Here is a 20,568-nt window from a genome sequence, read left to right on the forward strand (position 1 = left end):
ATTATCTGGACTCTTAGTTACCTAGGACATAACCCCAGTTATTCTTGTTCCTAATTTGGTACCTCAAATTTTCCCGAGTTGTTAAAACAAAAGGAATAGGGCTGCCTAGCACCTTAGAAGTGCCGCACCCTCTTAGAAGTGCCAGGCACTGTCATAGTTGTTGCCCTCTTAGAATGATTTACCTCTGGGTGTCACTCTTTGCTCTGTACCTGGTACATCTATAGTGATGGCAGGTGCTCGATACTCAGTCCTAGCTTTTCAGTGTTTGGCTTTGCTGGGTTTTTTCTTTCTTTCTTTCTTTTTGAGAGAAATGGGGACTTCCAAGCTGAGTAAAACCTGGAAAGGGCAACTTGCTGCAGCCATATATTGATACTACATTATTTCCTATGTCATAACATTGACTTCCCTTCCATCTGCTTTTGCTGTTTAGTAGTCTCATGTCTTCTTGAGCTAGACTATCTTATGTAAATTCATGTTATGTGAATTGAAGTCTCAGTAATAAGAGCCTTCTGTCTCTCCTCACCATAACAGGAGTCATAGGAAAGGGGGTGTGATAGTCTCAGAAACAGCCTAGCATCTCATACAAACTTGTTTCTGTTTTTGAGACAGGGTCTTGCTCTATCACCCAGGCTGGAGTGCAGTGGCACAATCATGGCTCACTGCAGCCTTGACCTCCTGGGCTCCTGTCTCAGCCTCCCAAGTAGCTGGGACTACGTGCGTACATGCACCACTATACCTAGCTTTTTTTTCTTTTCCTTTCTTTTTTTTTTTTTTAATAGAGACAGGATCTTACTTTGTTGCCCAGGCTGGTCACAAACTGGGCTCAAGCTATCTTCCCACCTCGGCCTCCCAAAGTGCTGGGATTATAGGCATGAGCCACCACATTCGGCCCAAACATTTCTGAGACCACTACTTGAACTATCAAGTCTCTTCTTGTAACTGATTCTCATTAGAAATAATACACATTTATTGAATGTCATTGCTATATAAAGATACCATTCTTTGAGTGGGGGAAATATAATTTAAAAGTCGCAACTACTGATAATCAACAATTTAAACTCTAATGAGAATCATAAAGCTTGTTCCCAGAGAACCATGATACAGGGTGGGACAGTACGCAAATAATGGGCTCCTGTTGTTAGACTTCATGGTAATTACACTTGTGCTTTCTCCAGTATCTTTCTTCCTATTGTACTCCTGAAGCACTCAGAATGATAAAGATAAATTTCTGATCATTCCTACAAAGAGTGCAGGCAAAGTTAAGATTTAACTGTGATTACTGGTTGTTTCATCTCGAATTCAAAATCCTGGATTTCCAAAACAATGGAGCTTGATGTCACATTTGGCTATCTTGCTTTTGTCTCCTCTTCTGGAAAGAACAAATCATCTTCCTGAAAATTACAGGAGACACTTAGTATGACAAAATAAGGCCTCTGAAACTGTCTAATCTCACATGTAAAAAGTGTAAAATCACAGAACTAAAATCAGGTTCCGGATTTTCCTGGAAATAGAATGTCACCAGGATCTGTTCAAAGATGAGCTTTGGCTACATTTTATAACAGTGTTTAAAACTCGAATGCAAAAAACTGCTTTCAATATAATCAGATATGTGCAAAAACAATTTGTTAAATAACATGGGAAGATTATATTAACAAAAGACATTTCCAGAATACTAACATTCATGTGGTTTACAAAGGTGCATTTTCTGTAAAGAGCTATACAGCCCAAAAACATGAAATTCTTCAAGGGAGTCCCCTTTATCCCATGAGTTGGAAGAATTTATTTTCATATTCTATGCATGGATCACTGAAGTGATGAATGTCACCCGTCTTCAAGAAGGAAACACTCTCAGTCTTGTGAAGAAGAACCTCAAGGGTTCCTGGGGCTATGATCATGAAGAGCACCACTATGAAGACTGCTGCAAAGCCTTTTTCACTTCTTCACATTTGGGATGTGAAATATTTTACAGAAAAATAGGAGTGTGCAAGTCCCTCTCACACATAGAAAAACGATTGTCTGAATATTCTTAAATTTTTAAAACTTTTAAAAGCTGTGATCTTTGCACTATTTTCAAGAGTCAGCAACTCTGAAGAAAGATATTCACCATAAGTGACCCCATATGGTGAAGATATTCACAATAAATGACAGTTTTGCAAGATGACTCTTTGGGTTGGCATTCCGTTTCCGGTCACCAGGTTTCCGCAATCTCTGTGAGAGCCCGCAGCAGCTCGGCAAACGTAGGGCGGCCTTCAGGTTTCTGGAAAAGGGAAGTGGGGGTGGTTAGCTCAGCTTAACCCACTTATGCCAAGGGTTCCATTTTTGGAACGCTAAGCATGTGGGAGTTATTTATATCCCACTGCTCGAGGTCATCGCCAAGGTCTGATTTTTCACTCATGCAAAAATTCAAAAAATTGCCACCTGCGGCATAAATGGGCTAAGGATCACTCAGAGACCAGCTCTGGAACTTGCTAGCAGAGACCTGAATCCAGGCTGGCTCTTCACAAAAAGGAAGAGAAAGATATCTTGACTGACATACCACAGCATGGTATTGGCAGTTGAGTGAGGCGTGAATATGAAAATGTTAGAGAATGCTGCAAAAATAAAATGGCTAGACCTGCAAACACTAGCAACATGTGGCTATTTAAATTTAAATTCCTTAAGATTATATAAATATTTAAATTCAGTTATTCAGTCATGCTAGCCACTTTTCAAGAACCCAATAGCCAGAAGTGGCTGCCATATTGGGCAGCACAGATAATAGAACGTTTCGGCATCTCAGAAAGTACTCGAGGACACCACGACCCTAGAGATATATTTGGATGACTTGACATGCGTGAGGTAAAGAAAGGGCTGGGAGAAGGGGCATCTAGCATACCAGGCTCCCAAGCTCAGTTCAGGGTATCTATGACACCTGAGCCGTTATAGAAAGGAGGATTTCAGTCAGAAAGCAAAAGGCATGATTTCATGAGGGACTTTGAAGGTCTTGGGGCACAGGTTGTGCTTTCAGTTTCAGTCAACAGAAAAATAAGAGTGTGGAAGTCCCTCTCACACATAGAAAAATGATTGCTGAATATTCTTACATTTTAAAAAGTTTTAAAAGCCTGTGATCTTTGCACAGTTTTCAAGAGTCAGCAACTCTAAAGGAAGATATTCACCATAAGTGACCCCATATCCCTGGTCATGGACCCAAGGATTGGAGCATTTTTTCCTACTTCACTTAGGGGTGTGATTTAGCTCTGATTCCATGAGGAAGAAGAGATGGCACTGTCAGCATATTTTAAAACCGTGGGAAACAGAGCTACTCATAGTAGCCACATTCTCACAGGTGTCATTGACAGCAGGGTCAGCGGAAAGACACCCCTCTTCATGGCTCATAAACAGAGAGCATCAATAAAACAGAGAGCAGAAGACAGCACAAGTGCAAGTGAGGGTCCTCATTGAGACTCTGGGCATAAATTTTGGAGCTCTGTGAGGAGCCTGTATCTGTGCATGAATCCTGAAATTTGTCTCTCAAAGATAACATAATCACGTTTGACTCTAATGCCCTAAGCACATGGGGTAAAGTTGTAGGCAAAATCAACTTTTGCACCTGACATAATGGCTCACATCTGTAATCCCAGCACTTTGGGAGGCCAAGGCAGGAGGACTGCTTGAGGCCTGGGCAACAAAGTGAGACCCCCATCTCTAGAAAAAATTTTAAAAAATTAGCTGGTCATGGTGGCACATCACTGTAGTCCCAGCTATTCAGGAGGCTGAGCTGGGCCGATTGCGTAAGCCCAGGAGGTCAAGGCTGCAGTGAGCTGTGATTATGCCACTGCACTGTAGTCTGGGAAACAGAGCAAGACTCTGTCTCAAAAATAAATCAACTTTTTCTTTTCTTTTTTTTTTTTTTTTTTTTGGAGACAGTCTCGCCCTGTCGCCCAGGCTGGAGTGCAATGGTGGGATCTTGGCTCACTGCAACCTCTGCCTCCCAGGTTCAAACAATTCTCCTGCCTCAGCCTCCCGAGTAGCTGGTATTACAGGTGCCCGCCACCATGCCCAGCTAATTTTTTTGTATTTTTAGTAAAGACAGGGTTTCACCATGTTAGCCAGGCTGGTCTCGAACTCCTGACCTCGTGATTCGCCCGCCTCGGCCTCCCAAAGTGCTGGGATTACAGGCATGAGCCACCACACCCGGCCAAATCAACTTTTTCAAACAAATAAATCAACATAACCACACCATTGTATTAATCAATGTTGTGACTGCAATTTGAGACTAATATTTACATGGTCCTTCTGACAGCATCCTATTTATCACTTCCCTTCCTCCTTCTATGTCTCAGTCCCACTTACCTATAACATCTCAATAAGTATTATATTACACACACACATATGTGTGTATTATTTCATACACAACATATACTTCTGAGCTACTTACATTGTTATTGCAAAGATGCTCCTAAAACAGCTGTTTATTACTACTTACTGAACATTTTTCTGAACATTTTTTTCTTACAGCTTGCTGAACATTTTTCTATGTCTTTCAAGATTCCTTGTAATGTAGTTAATATATGTAAAATATTTTCATACATTGGGGCTCTCTATAAATGTAATGCTTCTTGGAATATGAACAACCACATCACTCTTAAAATATTCAATATTCTAGTGTCTGTGGATTGATAATCAAGTGCTTTATTTTTTCAGCCAGGAGGAAACTTCTCATCAAGCTGTAATTTCCAGCTGAAACTGTCAGCTGGAAAGAGAGCAAAGCTCTCAAAATCACAGGGAATTTCACTGAGAAGGGCAGGGGTGTGTTGAGTCAGTGCCCAGAGGTGGAAAAGAAGCCCCTCTGGCTTTATTTCTAAGCTTGGCATTTCAACAAATAGAAAAACTAAGTTCTGGAGAGATTTCTTCCTGAGTGGAAGTTCCTGACACACTTTCTGCCTCCATTCCTATTCTAGTTTAATCTGTAGCAGGAGTCCTGACTGCCAGAAGACAGATGAAACCCATTACTATTAGCATTGGAAAAGCAAGACAAAGCAAAGTTGAGTGAAGTAAATGGAAACACCATCTTTCTTTTTCAACCTGTAAGTTTAACAAACCTGGTTCTACCCTTAGTTTCCACCATTAATTGTTTTATTTATTTGTTTATTTTATTTTATTTTTTTTTTGAGACAGAGTCTTGTTCTGTTGTCCAGGCTGGAGTGCAGTGGCGCAATCTCAGCTCACTGTAGCCTCTGCCTCCTGGGTTCAAGCAATTCTCCTATCTCAGCCTCCCAAGTAGCTGGAATTACAGGCATGCACCACCAGGCCGGGCTGATTTTTGTATTTTTAGTAGAGACAGGGTTTCACCATGTTGGCCAGGCTGGTCTCAAACTCCTGACCTCAAGTAATCTGGCCACCTCGGCCTCCCAAAGTGCTGGGGTTACAGGCGTGAGCCACCACACACAGCCTCCATCATTTAATTCTTTTTTTTTTTTTTTTGAGACAGAGTCTCGCTCTGTCGCCTAGGCTGGAGTGCAGTGGCGCGATCTCGGCTCACTGCAAGCTCCGCCTCCCAGGTTCAAGATTCTCCTGCTTCAGGCTTCAGCATCCCCAGTAGCTGGGATTACAGGCATGCACCACCATGCCCGGCTAATTTTTGTATTTTTAGTAGAGACGGGGTTTCACCATGTTGGCTGGGCTGGTCTCAAACTCCTGACCTCAGGTGATCCACCTGCCTCGGCCTCCCAAAGTGCTGAGATTACAGGCATGAGCCACTGCGCCCGGCCCATTAATTCTTAAAGCTAATAAAACATCTAATCACTGAGGCTTGAGTAACACCAAGAGTTCCTGCAAGAACCAATCTCAAACAGATAAGACTCAGAAAATGCACTGAATTCCTCAGATAACAGGCCATTGTTCAAAACAAAACGGATTCATGACTTTGTAGTGAGTTTGAGATAGTACTTCAGACTCTCAGGATCATGACCAAGACACAGATGCCTTTTCCTGCCATGACAGAGTTCTGAAGTAATGTTTGTGATAATCAGGTCTGTTCTCGGATGCTGGGACTGCCAACCTTTATAGGAAAGTAACGTATACTTACCTCATGCCAGCAGCTGTACATGACTTCATATATGGACATTGGTGCCAGGTGAGGGCGATATAGCCTGAAGCCTTTAGAAATAGCTTCCACGACTTGCAAATTTGACTTATTTTCAAAAGGCATTTTTCCTTCTGTAAAAACTTCCCACATTAAAACTCCTGCAAACAAAAATGCAGGAAAACAAGGGGTTAGAGAGAAATGATTGCTTGGGAACTGAAGGAACAATTTCAAACTACAAGGCATTATTTTTGTGCTCCAGGCTTTGGCTTTGGGCTATAACCATCCTGAGTAACAGCGGTTCTATCAAGGAAGCAAATCATGTTCACCTTAGTTTTCAAAGAGGCCTGTAACCTGAAAATAATCTAAGTGAAAACAATGCCTTTCCTTTTCCATGGGTCTTGATTGCCTCCCCTATCAGGAGAAAATGCCGGTAGCATTTTCTTTTTTTTTTTTTTCTCTTTTTTTGAGACAGGGTCTCGCTCTGTCACCCGGGCTGGAGTGCAGTGGCATGATCTCAGCTCACTGCAACCTCTGTCTCCCGGGTTCAAGCAATTCTTCTGCCTCAGCCTCCGAGTAGCTGGGATTACAGGCACCCACCACCACGCCCAGCTAATTTTTCTATTTTTAGTAGAGGCGGGGTTTCACCATGTTGGCCAGGCTGGTCTCGAGCTCTGACCTCAGGTGATTCGACCGCCTCAGCCTCCCAAAGTGCTGGAATTACAAGCGTAAGCCACCACGCCCGGCCCAGCATTTTCATTTCTAAATAGCAGTCATGTCCCTGCATCCTGAAATCAATGAACCTTTCTGCCATTCCATAGAAACCGACAGGATTATGTGAGCCTCTGCTGCCTACTTAGCCAAGAGTTTCAGCCAGTAAATGGCATGTGTCCCCTTCTTTCTGCTAAAAGATTAGACTGATGGGCAGAGCCCCAGAATATCTAGCAGGGGCTCTGTACATAAGTAGGTGTCCAATAATCATTGATTGATTGATTACTGAAACTCCTGCAAGAACTCCCAATTTGAGTTCATTTAATTATTCGCTTATTCTACAAATACTTACTAGACATTGATGAGAGGCGAGGCCTCTGCTGGGGCCTGGAGATTTTATAAGTGTGAGATCAATCCATGTGCCTAAGGAGCTCACTGTTCAATGAGGGAGACAAGTAGGTAAAATTCAGGGAGTTCTAACTGTTTGGCAACCTTTGATGAGGTCCTTATATTGCTCTTCATTGGTCTCTAAGATGTGGTCTCACAACCTTTAATTGCTCTTCAGCAGAGCTTCAAGTGTCACCTGCTGAGACTATCATATGTCCATGGAGAGCTAATGAGATTAATGACACAAGCTTAACTTTATTGTATGTTTTTAAATTTATGTTTTAATTTTTTTGAGGCAGGGTCTTGCTCTGTCATCAAGGCTGGAGTACAGTGGCACGATCCTGGCTTACTATAACCTCAAATTCCTGGGCTCAAGCAATCCTCCTGCCTCAGCCTCCTGAGGAACTGGGACTACAGGTATCTTCCACCACACCTGGCTAATTTTTTTTTTTTTTTTGTAAAGACAGTGTTTCTAGGTTGCCCAGGCTAGTCTTGAACTCCTGGTCTCAAACAATCCTCCCCACCTCAGCCTTCCAAAGTGCTGGAATTGTAGGCCTGAGCCACTGTGCCAAGTTTTAACCTTATTGTAGACAATAAAACTGACACTCTTCTGAGGACCCAGAACCCACAAGCATCCAGGAAGTTTGGGGTGAAAGAGGATAGATAGAGTTTTGCATATTTATTACCATTTTTTGAAAATCAACCCTGAAACTTCACTGGACATGGGTCTATGGTGTCTCTTTCTCAATGAAGAACATTATCCAATATGAATATCAATTCACAGATCCCAAGGAAGCGTATGTCTAAATTCCACAAACTTTAAAGATAAGGAAGTAAATGAGATGCCACCATTTTTTAAACTCAGGTTTTAAGTTCAGGTTAACAACTGAACAACTGGAAAATAGTCAAGCTGCTTCACAGTTTAGACAATGAAGTTTATTAATTACACTCTAAACAATGTCATAAGATCATTTTCCCTTCAAGCCTCTGCGGAGTGGAAAACTTATCTGAGTTTGTTTTCTAGATCAGTAGACTCTTTGTTATGGTTTTACAGTGAGTGCCCATGGAGGAAGGAAAAGATCCAAAAGGCAGACTTATGTAAGAAGGTATGTGACACCAGTTGCCAAAGACAGTTGGGATGTGGTTAGAACAAATAGAAGGAAGCACAATTACAAGAAGACTTTTAAAAAAAATGCTACATCAATTAGGAAATCAAAGTTAAAAATAACATATTGCCCATTTTATTAAATCAAGCTCCAGCAAGTGAACATCAGAGGCACTCACCAAATGACCAGACATCAGATTTACTGCTGTACTTATTGAAAAGAAAAACTTCAGGAGGGGACCACTTGATTGGGAACTTGGCTCCAAAAGAACTGACATACTCATCATCCAAAACGTACCTAAGGTTATCAGATTCAAAGCACATTGTGTTAATTACCTCCAAGCTCTATTTACTTCAAATCCCTTTAGTTAACTCTAAGTTGCTAAAAGACGAAGTATTTTACCCCAGAAAGGTTGTGGACGCCTTCTTGTTAGTAGAGTGTGAAAGTGTCCCTGATAATGTTTCCTCCCCAAACCAAGTCTCAACTGTGTTTGTTTTATGTGGACCTCTGAAAATCATAATGCTGCTTCAGTTCCAAACGTGGCTCACTGTTTATGTTAATTATGGTAAATTCTTAACTCTACAAAGAAGCATGCTAAAGGCTCCAACAACCAAGATTATAAGAAGGAAATAAAAGACCACTCTTCCCAGGGGTGGGGAAAACAAAGACCACTCTTCTTAAAATGGAAATGAATGATTCAAAGTTGGATGTCGAATTTTCTTCCATGTGCATGTTTTTATGTGGGGCATAGAGAAGGGGGGAAAGTAAAAGTATATGAACATAATGCTTCTGATATGACAAATCCCTAATGCATTAGAGTGGCCCTATATGGAAAGAAATCAAGAATAACTACCATCTCCTTAAAAAAATAACAAGTTGAACCCTCTCTCTTTTTTGAGAATTGTACGCAGGGATGTCCAAATGTGAGAAACTGAGGAGAAGAGACAAAAATAAACTTGTGCTTGTTGTCCCTTAAATATACAATATAGTTTTTCACAGTGTTTATTAATGCTGCCCCTACACTCTCACTTTTTTTTTATATACACTACCTCCCTCCACCTGTCAGCACTTTATTGAGTCAGAGGTCATTCTACTTAGGTAAAGAATGACTAACAGAAAACAAAGAGAGAAAAGCCATTGTTTATAGACTTCGAATTTTTCAAGTCTAAGCTCTTCAGAGAAGAAAGATTGAGTTATTAACAAAATATCTTGGAAAATTGGCCATGAACAGGAGTGAGATCTCACTACCACCACCCCTATTACCACCACTATCTAGAAAAAGATCCCCTGAGCTAGAGGAATGGGGGAAATAGAAGGGAAAGAAAAGGGGGGTACTAGACATTAGTAGATCAGTGGGTTAGGGTCCTGTATCTTGTACCCTAAAGGGCTGCCCAAGTGCTTTAGGAAAGAAACTCCTACTCCCACATTAGGTTGGTGGGATTTAAAAGTGACACAGAACCGGTGCTCTTTTCCCCAGGTACAGCCCTCGGAAAGGCAGAAAGATGCCAATGAACAAATGGCTGTGGATGTGCCTAGGTAAATGAGATCTGAGATCACACCATGGAATTTTGTAATCATAAAGAATGCCGGCCAGGTGAGACTGCTCACACCTGTAATCACAGCACTTTGGGAGGTGAGGTGGGTGGATATTTGATGTCAGGAGTTCAAAACCAGCCTGGCCACATGGTGAAACCCTGTCTGTACCAAAAATAAAAAATTAGCTGGGCATGGTGGCATGTAACTGTAGTTCCAGCTACTCGGGGGGCTGAGGCAGGAGGATAGCTTGAGCCTGGGAGGTCGAGGCTGCAGTGAGCCGAGAGAGCACCACTGCACTCCAGCCTGGGTGACAGAGCAAGACTCTGTCGAAAAAAAAAATGCCAGTTCTGAATGAATCTTGCAGAAAAAATTCAGTATGTGTTAGCAGCTACCTGTTTGAATGGCCAGCCAAAGACAAGACCGGAGGATGGTGGCTGCAATGATGCCATGCACACCGATAACAAAAGGACCAGTAAGCCACCTCCCTATCAGTACTATAGCCCCACGAGACACAAGAACTTGGACTTTGAAGCTTAGGGAAGCTAGAGAGAAACCCCAAATTCCCTGTGATTATATTTCTAGCACCACCCCAAAAAAGGATGCTCAAAATTTAAACTATATTGAGTTGTAGAAAAATATGGTTAAATTTTTCACACTCTTGAATTGTAGACTTAAAGTCAACTACTATACTTAATAATAGAAATGTTTGGTGAGGACATAGAAAAATCAGAGCTGAGCAAATAAATTTCTTTCTTTTTCTTCCACAAACATATGTATATCAGGAATGCTTTTTTCTTCACGTTTCTCAGTGGATCAAGAAATTCCTTTTTTAATTTTAAGATATACCATAGTTTTGTTAAAAGATGAGAAGAATAGCCCACAGTAAACATTTACCTCACAGCTAAAATTGGTACATGTCCCAAAATTCAAAGTGAGCCAGTAGGCCATACAACCAGGCCTACAACCTAGGAAGATAAAAACACAGCCTGCAGCATCTTCAGTTTATCAGTAAACAAATGTAAGATTCCCTCTTATGAGTAAACAAACCAACAAAATACATATATATACATAGCATGTACCTTGTCATTCCAAAGTCCGAAATTTTTACTATGCATGTTGAACTGACCAAACAATTCCTTGCCGCCTATGGAAAGAAGAAAAGAATCCAAGTTTGAATACAAGCTTTTATTTCAAGAGTTTTTCGTCTCCTCTTCCTTAGGTTATTTGGACCCCACACTACTTCTCTGTGTGGACAGCCAAGTCATTTTTATGGTGATATCCATCAATGGTATAGATTCAATAGTTTGCCTTCACTTTTTTTTTTTGAGACAGGATCTGGCTCTGTTGCCCAGGCTGGAGTGCAATGGCACCATGTTGGCTCACTGCAACTTTCCCTTCCTGGGGTCAAACCATCCTCCCACCTTAGCCTCTTAAGTAGCTGGTACTACAGGCACACATCACCACACCCAGCTAATTTTTCTATTTTTGGTAGAGATGGGGTTTCGCCATGCTGCCCACGCTGGTCTTGAACTCCTGGCCTCAAATGACCCACCCACCTTGGCTTCCCAAAGTGCTGGGATTACAGGAGTGAGCCACCATGCCCAGCCTGCCCTCAGGATTAATTCAATCTGAAAGATGATACAACTATGAATCTTGGCATAAAAATAGTGTATATTTTTTAACATCTTTATAGGAAAGCCCAAAATACATAACAGATAAGGCATAGTCATTTTATATCTTTGGGATCTCTAATACGTAATAAAAATTAAGAAAATATAGTTTAAAACATATTGCACTAAAGATAACTATTTACAGTGATAATTTCATATTTCTTAAAATTATCACAATGAACTGAATATAATGCTATGTAGAAACAATATGTCTGATGCCAAAGCAATTCATTTTCAGCAACTTAATCCAGAAAATCATTGATTTGATTATTTAGCCTCATGTACGTAAACTAGATAAACTATTTGATAGAATTTTCCCCTTTTCAGCTAATTTGTGGTTCAATCAGTCAAGCAACAAAAGCAAGAAACTTGAAATAATAAATCACAAGGAACCAGTTTAGAAGATGCCAGCAAGTCCTAGCAATGACCAAACCACAAGAAAAGTTCTTGACAGGGAAAAGACTCATTGTTCACGGACATATTTTAAGTAGCATATAGGGAGATAAAATAGAACACAAAAGAAAATGAGCAAACAAGGAAAAAAAACAGGAATAGGAGGGCCTGTGAGAAGCCATTTGGAGCAAATAAAATGACCAGAACTTGTCATCCCGTTGTTATCTGGAAAGACAAACCTGCAGAGACTAGGAAAGTGAGCTAGGTGGAGTTTATACTGTATTCATCCACTCAAAAATGTGCTCATTTCTCCTAGGTGCTGGATACTGGGGAATGTGCCTTTAGGGATTTTTTTTTAATGATCTATCTCTGTAATAGCAATAGTTAGCATTGCTGAGCTCCTCTACATGCTAGACACTGTTTATTAATTCATGTAATTCTTCCAACAAACCCATATGAGGAAGGTGCTATAATTAATACCACTTTACTGGTTAACCAGCTTGCCCAAGGTCTCACAGCTAGTAAAAAACAGAGACAATATTTCAACCCAGCTAGCCTGGCTCTAGAGCAGTCATTCTCAACCTCAACTTCATATGAGGCTCATCAGGGGAATTTTCAAAAAATATTGATGGCTGGGTTTCAGCCACAGAGATTCTGATTTAATTGGCCTGGGGTATGGCCTGGCTATTGCGATTTTTCTAAAAGCTTCCAAGTAATTGTAATGCACACCAAAGTTTGCAGTTTGAGAATGACTGCAACCTGTGTTCTTAATCACTGCGTGGCATCTCAGATATCTAGGCCTTGATCTCAAAGACTCTAAGTCTCATAAGATAGACTCTAGTATTTGTATAAACGACGTAAATAATTAACTATTGGGTGAAGCAGTAAATAGCAAATGCCCTGAGTGTTCCAAGCCATGGGTGGGATAAGCATACTTCCCAAGGTGTGCTGGGGCCAATGTAACTATGTTCTCTTTTTGTCCCCAAAATACTGCAGCCTGAACAGTGAGTAATATGATCACTTTGATCATGTGTGGTGGAAGCACAGAATTACTTCCAAGGGGCGATATCAGGGATTTCTCATAGATTTCTCCAATTCTCATTTGAGTTAATTTTTAGATTTAGAAATGAGACATGGAAGAACATAAGGACATCAAGGGAATAGTGTGATTATCACGAATAAATGTGGAATGGACAGAAAGTGTTACTCAAGGGGAGGTAGCAATGCAGGGAAGCAGTGCTGTTAGCATATGGTTTGGGGCAAGACAATCATTTATTTAAATAGAAATGTTCTGAGCATTACAGAAAAAAATAATTTAGCATTCCTAGTCTCTTCAATAATGCCAGTAGTGCTCTTGCAATCCTGTTAGGACCAAACTACCTCCACATCAGGAGCAGTTATGCCCCTAGGTGACATTCTTTATATAAAGTGGAGACTAAAACTGGAACTTGTTCTTCACTGTTGTATCTCCAGTGCTTAGCAGAATGCTTGGCATATACTAGGCACTCGATACATGTTTGATTATGGGTTGAAAGAGAGAAAGGTGGAAGGAAAGAAAGAAGAAGGAAGAGAAGGAAGAAGGGAGAATGGAAAGGAAAGGAAATCAGTTTTAGTCACATGATAGGTTAGGTGGTTAATTAGTTCAAGGCATATTTAGAGTAAAGCCTTACTTGGCTATGAAATCTCCTTTGCAAAATTATGACTCCATCTTGCTTCTAACCTCCAAGCTGTCCTTGTTCATTCCTGGGCATAGGCTAAACTAACTTTGGGAGGAATTTATAGTTTATAGTTTAAAACGAAGATGATAACAGCCCTTTCCAAAAACAAACCTCCCTCTTGCCTGGGGACTAGACTTCCTTTGTAGGACAGATAAATTAGCCACAAGATTAGAAATTATGGTTTAGGAGTCAGACAGCTGGAGGCTACAAGATTCTGACTCTCCTTAAACTGCTCCTAAGATCACTGCTTGAGATATTTTGCAGACCCTGCACTTGATGGATCAGGTAGCACCACCCAGATCGATTAACTGGCTCACCTGATCTTCTGTCCCCCACCCAGGAACTGACTCAGCATGAGGACAGCTTCAACTTCCAATGGTTTCATCTCCTACCTAACCAATCAGCTCTCCTGGCTTACTGGCTTCCCCCCACCCACCAAGTTGTCCTTAAAAACTCTGATCCCCATATGCTCGGGGAGACTGATTTGAGTAATAATAAAACTCCAGTCTCCTGCACAGCCGGTTCTGTGTGAATTGCTCTTTCTCTATCGCAATTCCTCTGTCCTGATAAATCGGCTCTGTCTAGGCAGCAGGCAAGGTGAACCCATTGGGCCTTTACAGCTACAGCATCAATGGACAATTGAAAACAAAGTTACATTTTACAACAAATTGCATGAATAGGTAAATGTTTAAAAATTAAATCAAGGACATATTATTCAAAGTATTGAAAGTAATTGTCACATCCTTCTGAATATAGGTATGATACATTAAAAAAAAGTAAATTTGCACCATACTTACCAAATCCCTATGAATATAGCCATTCCTCTCCAGATATTCCATTCCTTCACATATATCCTGGCATACACTCAGTAGCATTTCCTTCCTGAGCTTTCCTTTATTCTCCCTGAGATAGTTAAGCAGGCAGCCATTTTCCATGAACTCTGTCACAATGTAAAGGGGCTTCCGCTGTATACAGACCCCATAAAGTTGCACTAGCTTTGAATGAGATAATTTCCTGGTGAAGAAAAACATACACCAGTGAGCAGAATTGTGTTTGCATTTTTAAATGTTTGAACACAACTGGTAGTATTTACCATCTATTTATCACTCTCATTACCAAGATAAGATAAAAATCAACCCAAACACAGAGAAAGTAGTGCAGTTTCCTTGCCACTTAATGCACTGAGAATGTGGGGTCAAGAGTTTAAGTGGGGTCAAGAGTTGAGACAGAATATTACATGCCCTATATTCTACGTGTAAGCATTTTATTTTTCTCCTCTTCATTTTATAATCCTTTTGTTTCTTCATCACTGTTTATCCTTGCTACGTCAAGCAGATTTCCTTTCCTGTTCTTTGAATTCCAACTTTCCTACCTGCAGCTGTCCAGATGAAAAATTCTGGACAGACAAGAGGGAGGAAAGAGTGACTAAAAAAGAAAACAAAAATTAAATTCTAAAGCATGAAGTTCTTTAAAAGGAAATTTGTAGATAAAGTTGGAAACTAAAAGACATTTACCAGCATGAAAACTTGCAGTGTATTTAGTAATCACACACACACACACACACACACACACACACAAGCCTTGAAAGTTGCCTATTAAAACATACCCAGAACTTTTTAGTTATCTAGACTTCAAAAGTTTATTGGTTTTGTGCGCGTGTGTGTGGAATATTATATTCAATCTCTAAAAGACTTTTATGCCAATTAGTCATCATGGAAAATAATACTCAAATTAATGCTTATAATTTTAGAAGATGTACCTTGTGTCAAACGTACCTTGAAAAGTTATTGCTTCTTTTCATTCATAAAGGTAAAATAAAATCAGTGACTTGGGAAGACTGTGTACCTTAACACAATGTATATGAACGATTTTTGACTCATTACCATAAAATTAGCTTGTGAAAACACTCCAGTTAATGAGGAAGAGAGGCATTCATAGAACTTAACATTATCTTAATTTGGAGATATATATACATTATATATATTTTGTCTTTTACTTTTTGAATTCATAAAGTGTACTTTCAGTTAAGGGATGCAGTTTACATGTATATAGAGTAAGTGCAGAAAAGCAAGTCTTGAGATGAAATATTAATTTGCCACAGGAAATCCACCAAGTTGATACCCACATGGAAGCATTTGAGAATTGAAACGTTACTGCATTTCCTTATCAAGATCACTGGTAAAAATCTAACAGAAATAAGGCAAACCCTTATCAGAAATCAGGCAAAAACAAACTCTCGCATGTGATTCAGTCTAACAAATATGACAAATATTTCTCACAAGCATAGAAAGATGCAAATGGAAAATCTACATTCTTGTTTGTTATAACTCTAGGACTTCTTAATACACATTATTTCTCAGTTTAGATAAGTATGTGGGATTCATCATAGGGCAAACACATTTAAATTTATTTAAATTTGTTATTTAAATATTTTAAGACCCTTTGCAGGCTTCTCCGGTTCTCCTTTTCTAATCATTCTCTTTCCCTAAGTAATCACATTAAGTTTCAGGGTTTTAAATATCATCATATCATTTTGATCACTCTCAAGTTAATACCCTCCACTCTGACCTTTTTCCTGAACCCCAGACTTATATATTGACCTCAACACTTCATCACACCTAATAAATAACAGGCTTCTCAAATCCAACATGTCCAAAGCAGAATTCTTGATTTTTCCCCCTAAACCTGTTTGGTCTTCCCCCATCTTTGTAAATAGCGCCATCCTTCGCCTGATATAATAACGTACATCAAAACCTTAGCATCATCTTTGTTCCTTTGGTTTCTTCCAACTACCTGCCACATTCAATTTATCAGCAAGTCTTGATGACTTTATCTCAAAAATGTATCCTGAAACAATTCTTCTCTTTCCATCTCTTGCCTTCTGACATATATTAGTTTTCCAAGAATTTATTGATAATTATGTTCATTAAGATCACGGTTTTTGTACCCAGATAGTTCAGTTTTGATTTCAATTAGAAGCTCTAACAATGTTTTGTTGTGGGACTACAGGCAAATTACATAATGTAAACCAAAAATAAAATTCTAAGCCCCTAACCATCTGAATGGACTCCTCCTTTTAACCAAGGGCATTCCAAAGTTAACCTGTAAAACTAGTTCAGGCCACAATGGGAAGAGGGAGTTGGACATGCCTCATAACCATTAACATCAACACAGACACTGAGACTGATAGAACAGACTCTTTAAGTCTACTAAGAAACATTTACAATCTATTTTCCCTGAAACCTTCTACCTGGAAGTTTCATCTGCATAATAAACACAGACCATCTGCATTGGTCTCCATAACTCTTTATAGTAACCCAGACATTCCTTTCCATTGATTCAAGTTCTTTGGATAATAACTCAACCAACTGTCAATCAGAAAATCTTTGAATCTGCCTATGACTTGGAAGCCCTCACTGATATGGACAGGAGACAGGGAAATACTGGGTAGAAGACGACAGTTTCCCCAGGAAAGTCCTCACCCTCAAGCCTAGATACCTATGGCCTTAAGTGAGAACAGCCATTCCTGTTTTTGTGCCCCGAAAGTTGCTTTTTGGCCCACCATACCCCCTATCCTGTACCTATATAAATCTCAAACTCCAGGTCCAGAAGCAGATGAGGAGATGAATAGACAAACAGCAGAATAGTACAGCAGAGAAGGGGAGGAAAGAAGGAACGTCAGGAGGAGTTTGGCTGGACCTGTCAGAGAATCGGCTGTTGGATGGCCAAACTCCAGGGGAAGATCATCTTCCCACCCCATCATCCCCTGTCCAGCTTCCCATCCATCCTGCTGAGAGCCACCTCCAACACTCAATAAAACCACACATGCATCCTTCAAGTTTGTGTGTGACCTGATCTTCCAGGACACTGGACAAGAGCTTGAGATACAGAAAGCTGTCATACTGGCCCCCTGCCCTTGCAAAAAGGCAGAGGGTTCACTGAGCTGGTTAACCCTTAAGCCATCTGTGGATCACAAGGCTAAAAGAGCACACTACAACGCAGACCCACTTGGGCTTTGGGAGTTGCAGACACCCACCCCTAGATGCTGCTGTTGTGCTAGAGCCCAAAAGCACTCACCCTGATTCCTGCACCTGCTCATCTGCATGCTCCCCATCCTGTAAAAGGTCATGGTGGCTGAACAGAGAGCCACACCTCTGTTGCATGTCCTGCAAGTGGGGACCAGAAAACTCTCCTGTTTCACCACTCCCTGTTGTCCTGCCTTTCCAGACCAAACCAATGTACATCTTACATGGATGGATTGATGTCTTACGTCTTCCTAAAATGTGTAAAACTATTTTTACATTTTGTCGGCCGATCACCTTGGGCACATATCATCAGGACCTCCTGAGGCTGTCATGGGCATGTCCTTAACCTTGGCCAAGTAAACTCTTAAATTAATTGAGACTTGTCTCAGATACATTTTGGTTTATAATAAGCCTTCTAAATGTTCTCTGTCTTATCTATAAAGTTGGGATCTTAATAGAAGCTACCTCTTGGAGTTGTGGTGCAGATTCATTAACTCATTCAATAATCCATAAATGTTTTTTAAGCACCAACTACATGCTATTCATCCTTTTAACACTCACCAGGTTTAACAGGAGAAACAAATAAAAGGTCATATTATTAGAGAGCTTGCATGCTAGTGGGAGAGAAATAAAACAACTACACATTAAGCTTCAGAGTATGACAAGTACTTTGATGGAACTAACACAAGGCGATACAACAGAGAGCATTTGGCAGTGGGTATGCCTGCTTAAACAGAGTAGCCAGAGGAGACCTCCTGAAAGAGGTAATATTTAAACCACACACAGAAATGAGCTAATATGTGCAAAGCTGTATGTACTTGGTAGATAGTATGTCAATGCATGTCAACTATTTTAAAAATAAATGTATTTGCAATAGGATGTTAGAATGGAAGATTTTCTGCCTCACTTTTTTAGAAATCAGGGATTTGTGTGTGTGTGTGTATGATAGGGTCTCACTCTGTCACTCAGGCTGGAGTGCAGTGGTGCCATCATGGCTCACTCTAGCCTCAACTTGCTGAGCTCAATTGATCCTCCCACCTCAGCCTCCTGAGTAGCTGGGACTACAGGTGCTCACTACCATGCCTGGCTAGTTTTTTTATTTTTTTGTAGAGACAGGGTTTCGCCATGTTACCTAGGTTGGTTTCAAACTCCTAGGCTCAAGTGATCCTCCCACATTGGCCTCCCAAAATGAATCAGGGGAAATATTGTCCTCAAAGATCCTGACCTCAAATGCCCAATCAGGCTTGTACCTTTCAAGAATTCTCTCATTATGACATTAAACATCTTCAATTCTTTCTTGTTTGATAGATATTCAAATATGTTTTTAACTCTCCCTGAATCACTTGTCTCCCATTCATTCTTTTTTTATTATGCCTATTTAATCCAACACAGGAATACAATTTTTGTCCTTTAGGTATAGAAAAACCATGGTAGGGTGCAGATAGCTACAGGAAGCAAAGGCAGATAGAGATAGGTTCCTGGGGCACCTAGGGACACAAAAACATCATTGGGAAGTTGGTGTCACTGGGAAATTGTGTTTGTAACAACTTCCCTTGGAATTCATTCTATTGTAAGTGAATGGAAAGGATATTTTGATAGGACCCTTGGGGTATGGGTTGAGAGCCCCAAGGGATATACTTGCTCTGCCTTCGAAAGAGAATAGGTCCAGTTAATCGAGAATGGGTCCAGTTAATTGCCTCTGATTATTGTTTGCTTGTTTTTTGTTTGTTTGTTTGTTTTTCTAGTTGGAGTCTGCAAGTGTGGGTCAGAACTAAATTTCTCTGGAAAACAGAGCAGAATCTAAATAATGCCATCTGGAGTTTTTCTTCTTCGCAGCATTGCTGTTCTTCTAAATAAATGTTGAACAAATATTTAAAGAATGTTAATTTGAACTATGGTCAAATTATTGGCCTGTCCTGGTCCCGCTCAGGTTGTTACAGTTAATGAGCCACAGAAATGGGTTCAACTGAGTCAAAATGCTGTCCCAGGAAATCACAGAAGAGTTGTGTCCAACAGTCTACAAAGAGCCACTTCTTTTAAAGCTCTGGACCCTTATGTCCTCTGAAAGCAAATACCTTTTTATCCTTAAAAAACCATTAACTCTTTTTGGCCATTGGAGGATGCCCTTTCAAAAGATGAGTAGTATATCACTACTAAGACATAACCATCATTTTTGCTTCTGGGAAAAGGAAAAAAAAAGAGTACTTGTAAAGCACCTATTATTGAGCTGAAAAGAACACACTTGCTTGTCACTGATACCGACAGGAGGCAGGGAAATACTAGGTAGAAGAGGGCAGCTCCCCAGCAAAATCCCCACCTTCAAGCCTGGAAACCTACAGCCCTAAATGGGAAGAGGCATTTTTATTTTTGTGCCCAGATGCTGCCCTTTCCAAGACTGCTCTAGCCTGCCACACCCCTGTACTGTGCCCATATAAACCCCAAGCTCCATTGGCAGGCGACAGAGCAGTGCAGCAGAAAAGAAGAGAAGAGGAGGAGTGTCTAAACATTGAGAGGAGTTCTGCTGGGGGTGGTCAGAGACAAGATCGGCTGCAGGACGGTCAAACTCCCAGGGAAGATCATCTTCCCACTCCATCCCCTTTCCAGCTCCCCATCCATCCTGCTGAGAGCCATCTCCATCACTCAATAAAATCTGTACATTCACCATCCTTCAAGTTCATGTGACCTGATTCTTCCCGGATGCCACACGAGGACCCAGGTATCAAGAGGGCAGGATGCAAAAGGCTGTCACCCTGACTTTCCACTGAGGTGGTTAACACTTAGCCATCTGCAGATGGAAAAGCTAAAAGAGCATTGTAACACCTCCAGACACTGTCGTGGGGCCAGAGCCCAAAAGCACTCACCCTGGCTCACCTGCATGCTCCTCCTCCTGTAAGGGATTTGAGCACACAGCAGCTGAGTAAATGAGCCACCCTCTTCACAAGGGCTTCTGCAAAGGTG

The 20,568-nt window shown here is 40.7% G+C and overlaps 1 protein-coding gene across 1 annotated transcript in view; it reads right to left on the reverse strand.

Moving 5' to 3' along the window:
- Positions 1-485: 485 nt before the first annotated feature.
- The window catches only part of TXK (TXK tyrosine kinase), a 68,829-nt gene continuing 48,746 nt past the window's right edge, over positions 486-20,568 (reverse strand). The window contains exons 11-15 of the mRNA XM_002814727.4: positions 14,383-14,599; positions 10,884-10,948; positions 8,447-8,565; positions 6,068-6,225; positions 486-2,257 (exon numbers count right to left, since the gene is read on the reverse strand). Coding sequence (XP_002814773.3) covers positions 2,189-2,257; positions 6,068-6,225; positions 8,447-8,565; positions 10,884-10,948; positions 14,383-14,599 — 628 coding nt within the window. The 3' untranslated portion in view covers positions 486-2,188. The remainder of the gene's footprint in view (positions 2,258-6,067; positions 6,226-8,446; positions 8,566-10,883; positions 10,949-14,382; positions 14,600-20,568) is intronic.

The sequence above is a fragment of the Pongo abelii genome, chromosome 3 (genome assembly GCF_028885655.2).
Source record: "Pongo abelii isolate AG06213 chromosome 3, NHGRI_mPonAbe1-v2.0_pri, whole genome shotgun sequence".
Taxonomy (NCBI): domain Eukaryota; kingdom Metazoa; phylum Chordata; class Mammalia; order Primates; family Hominidae; genus Pongo; species Pongo abelii.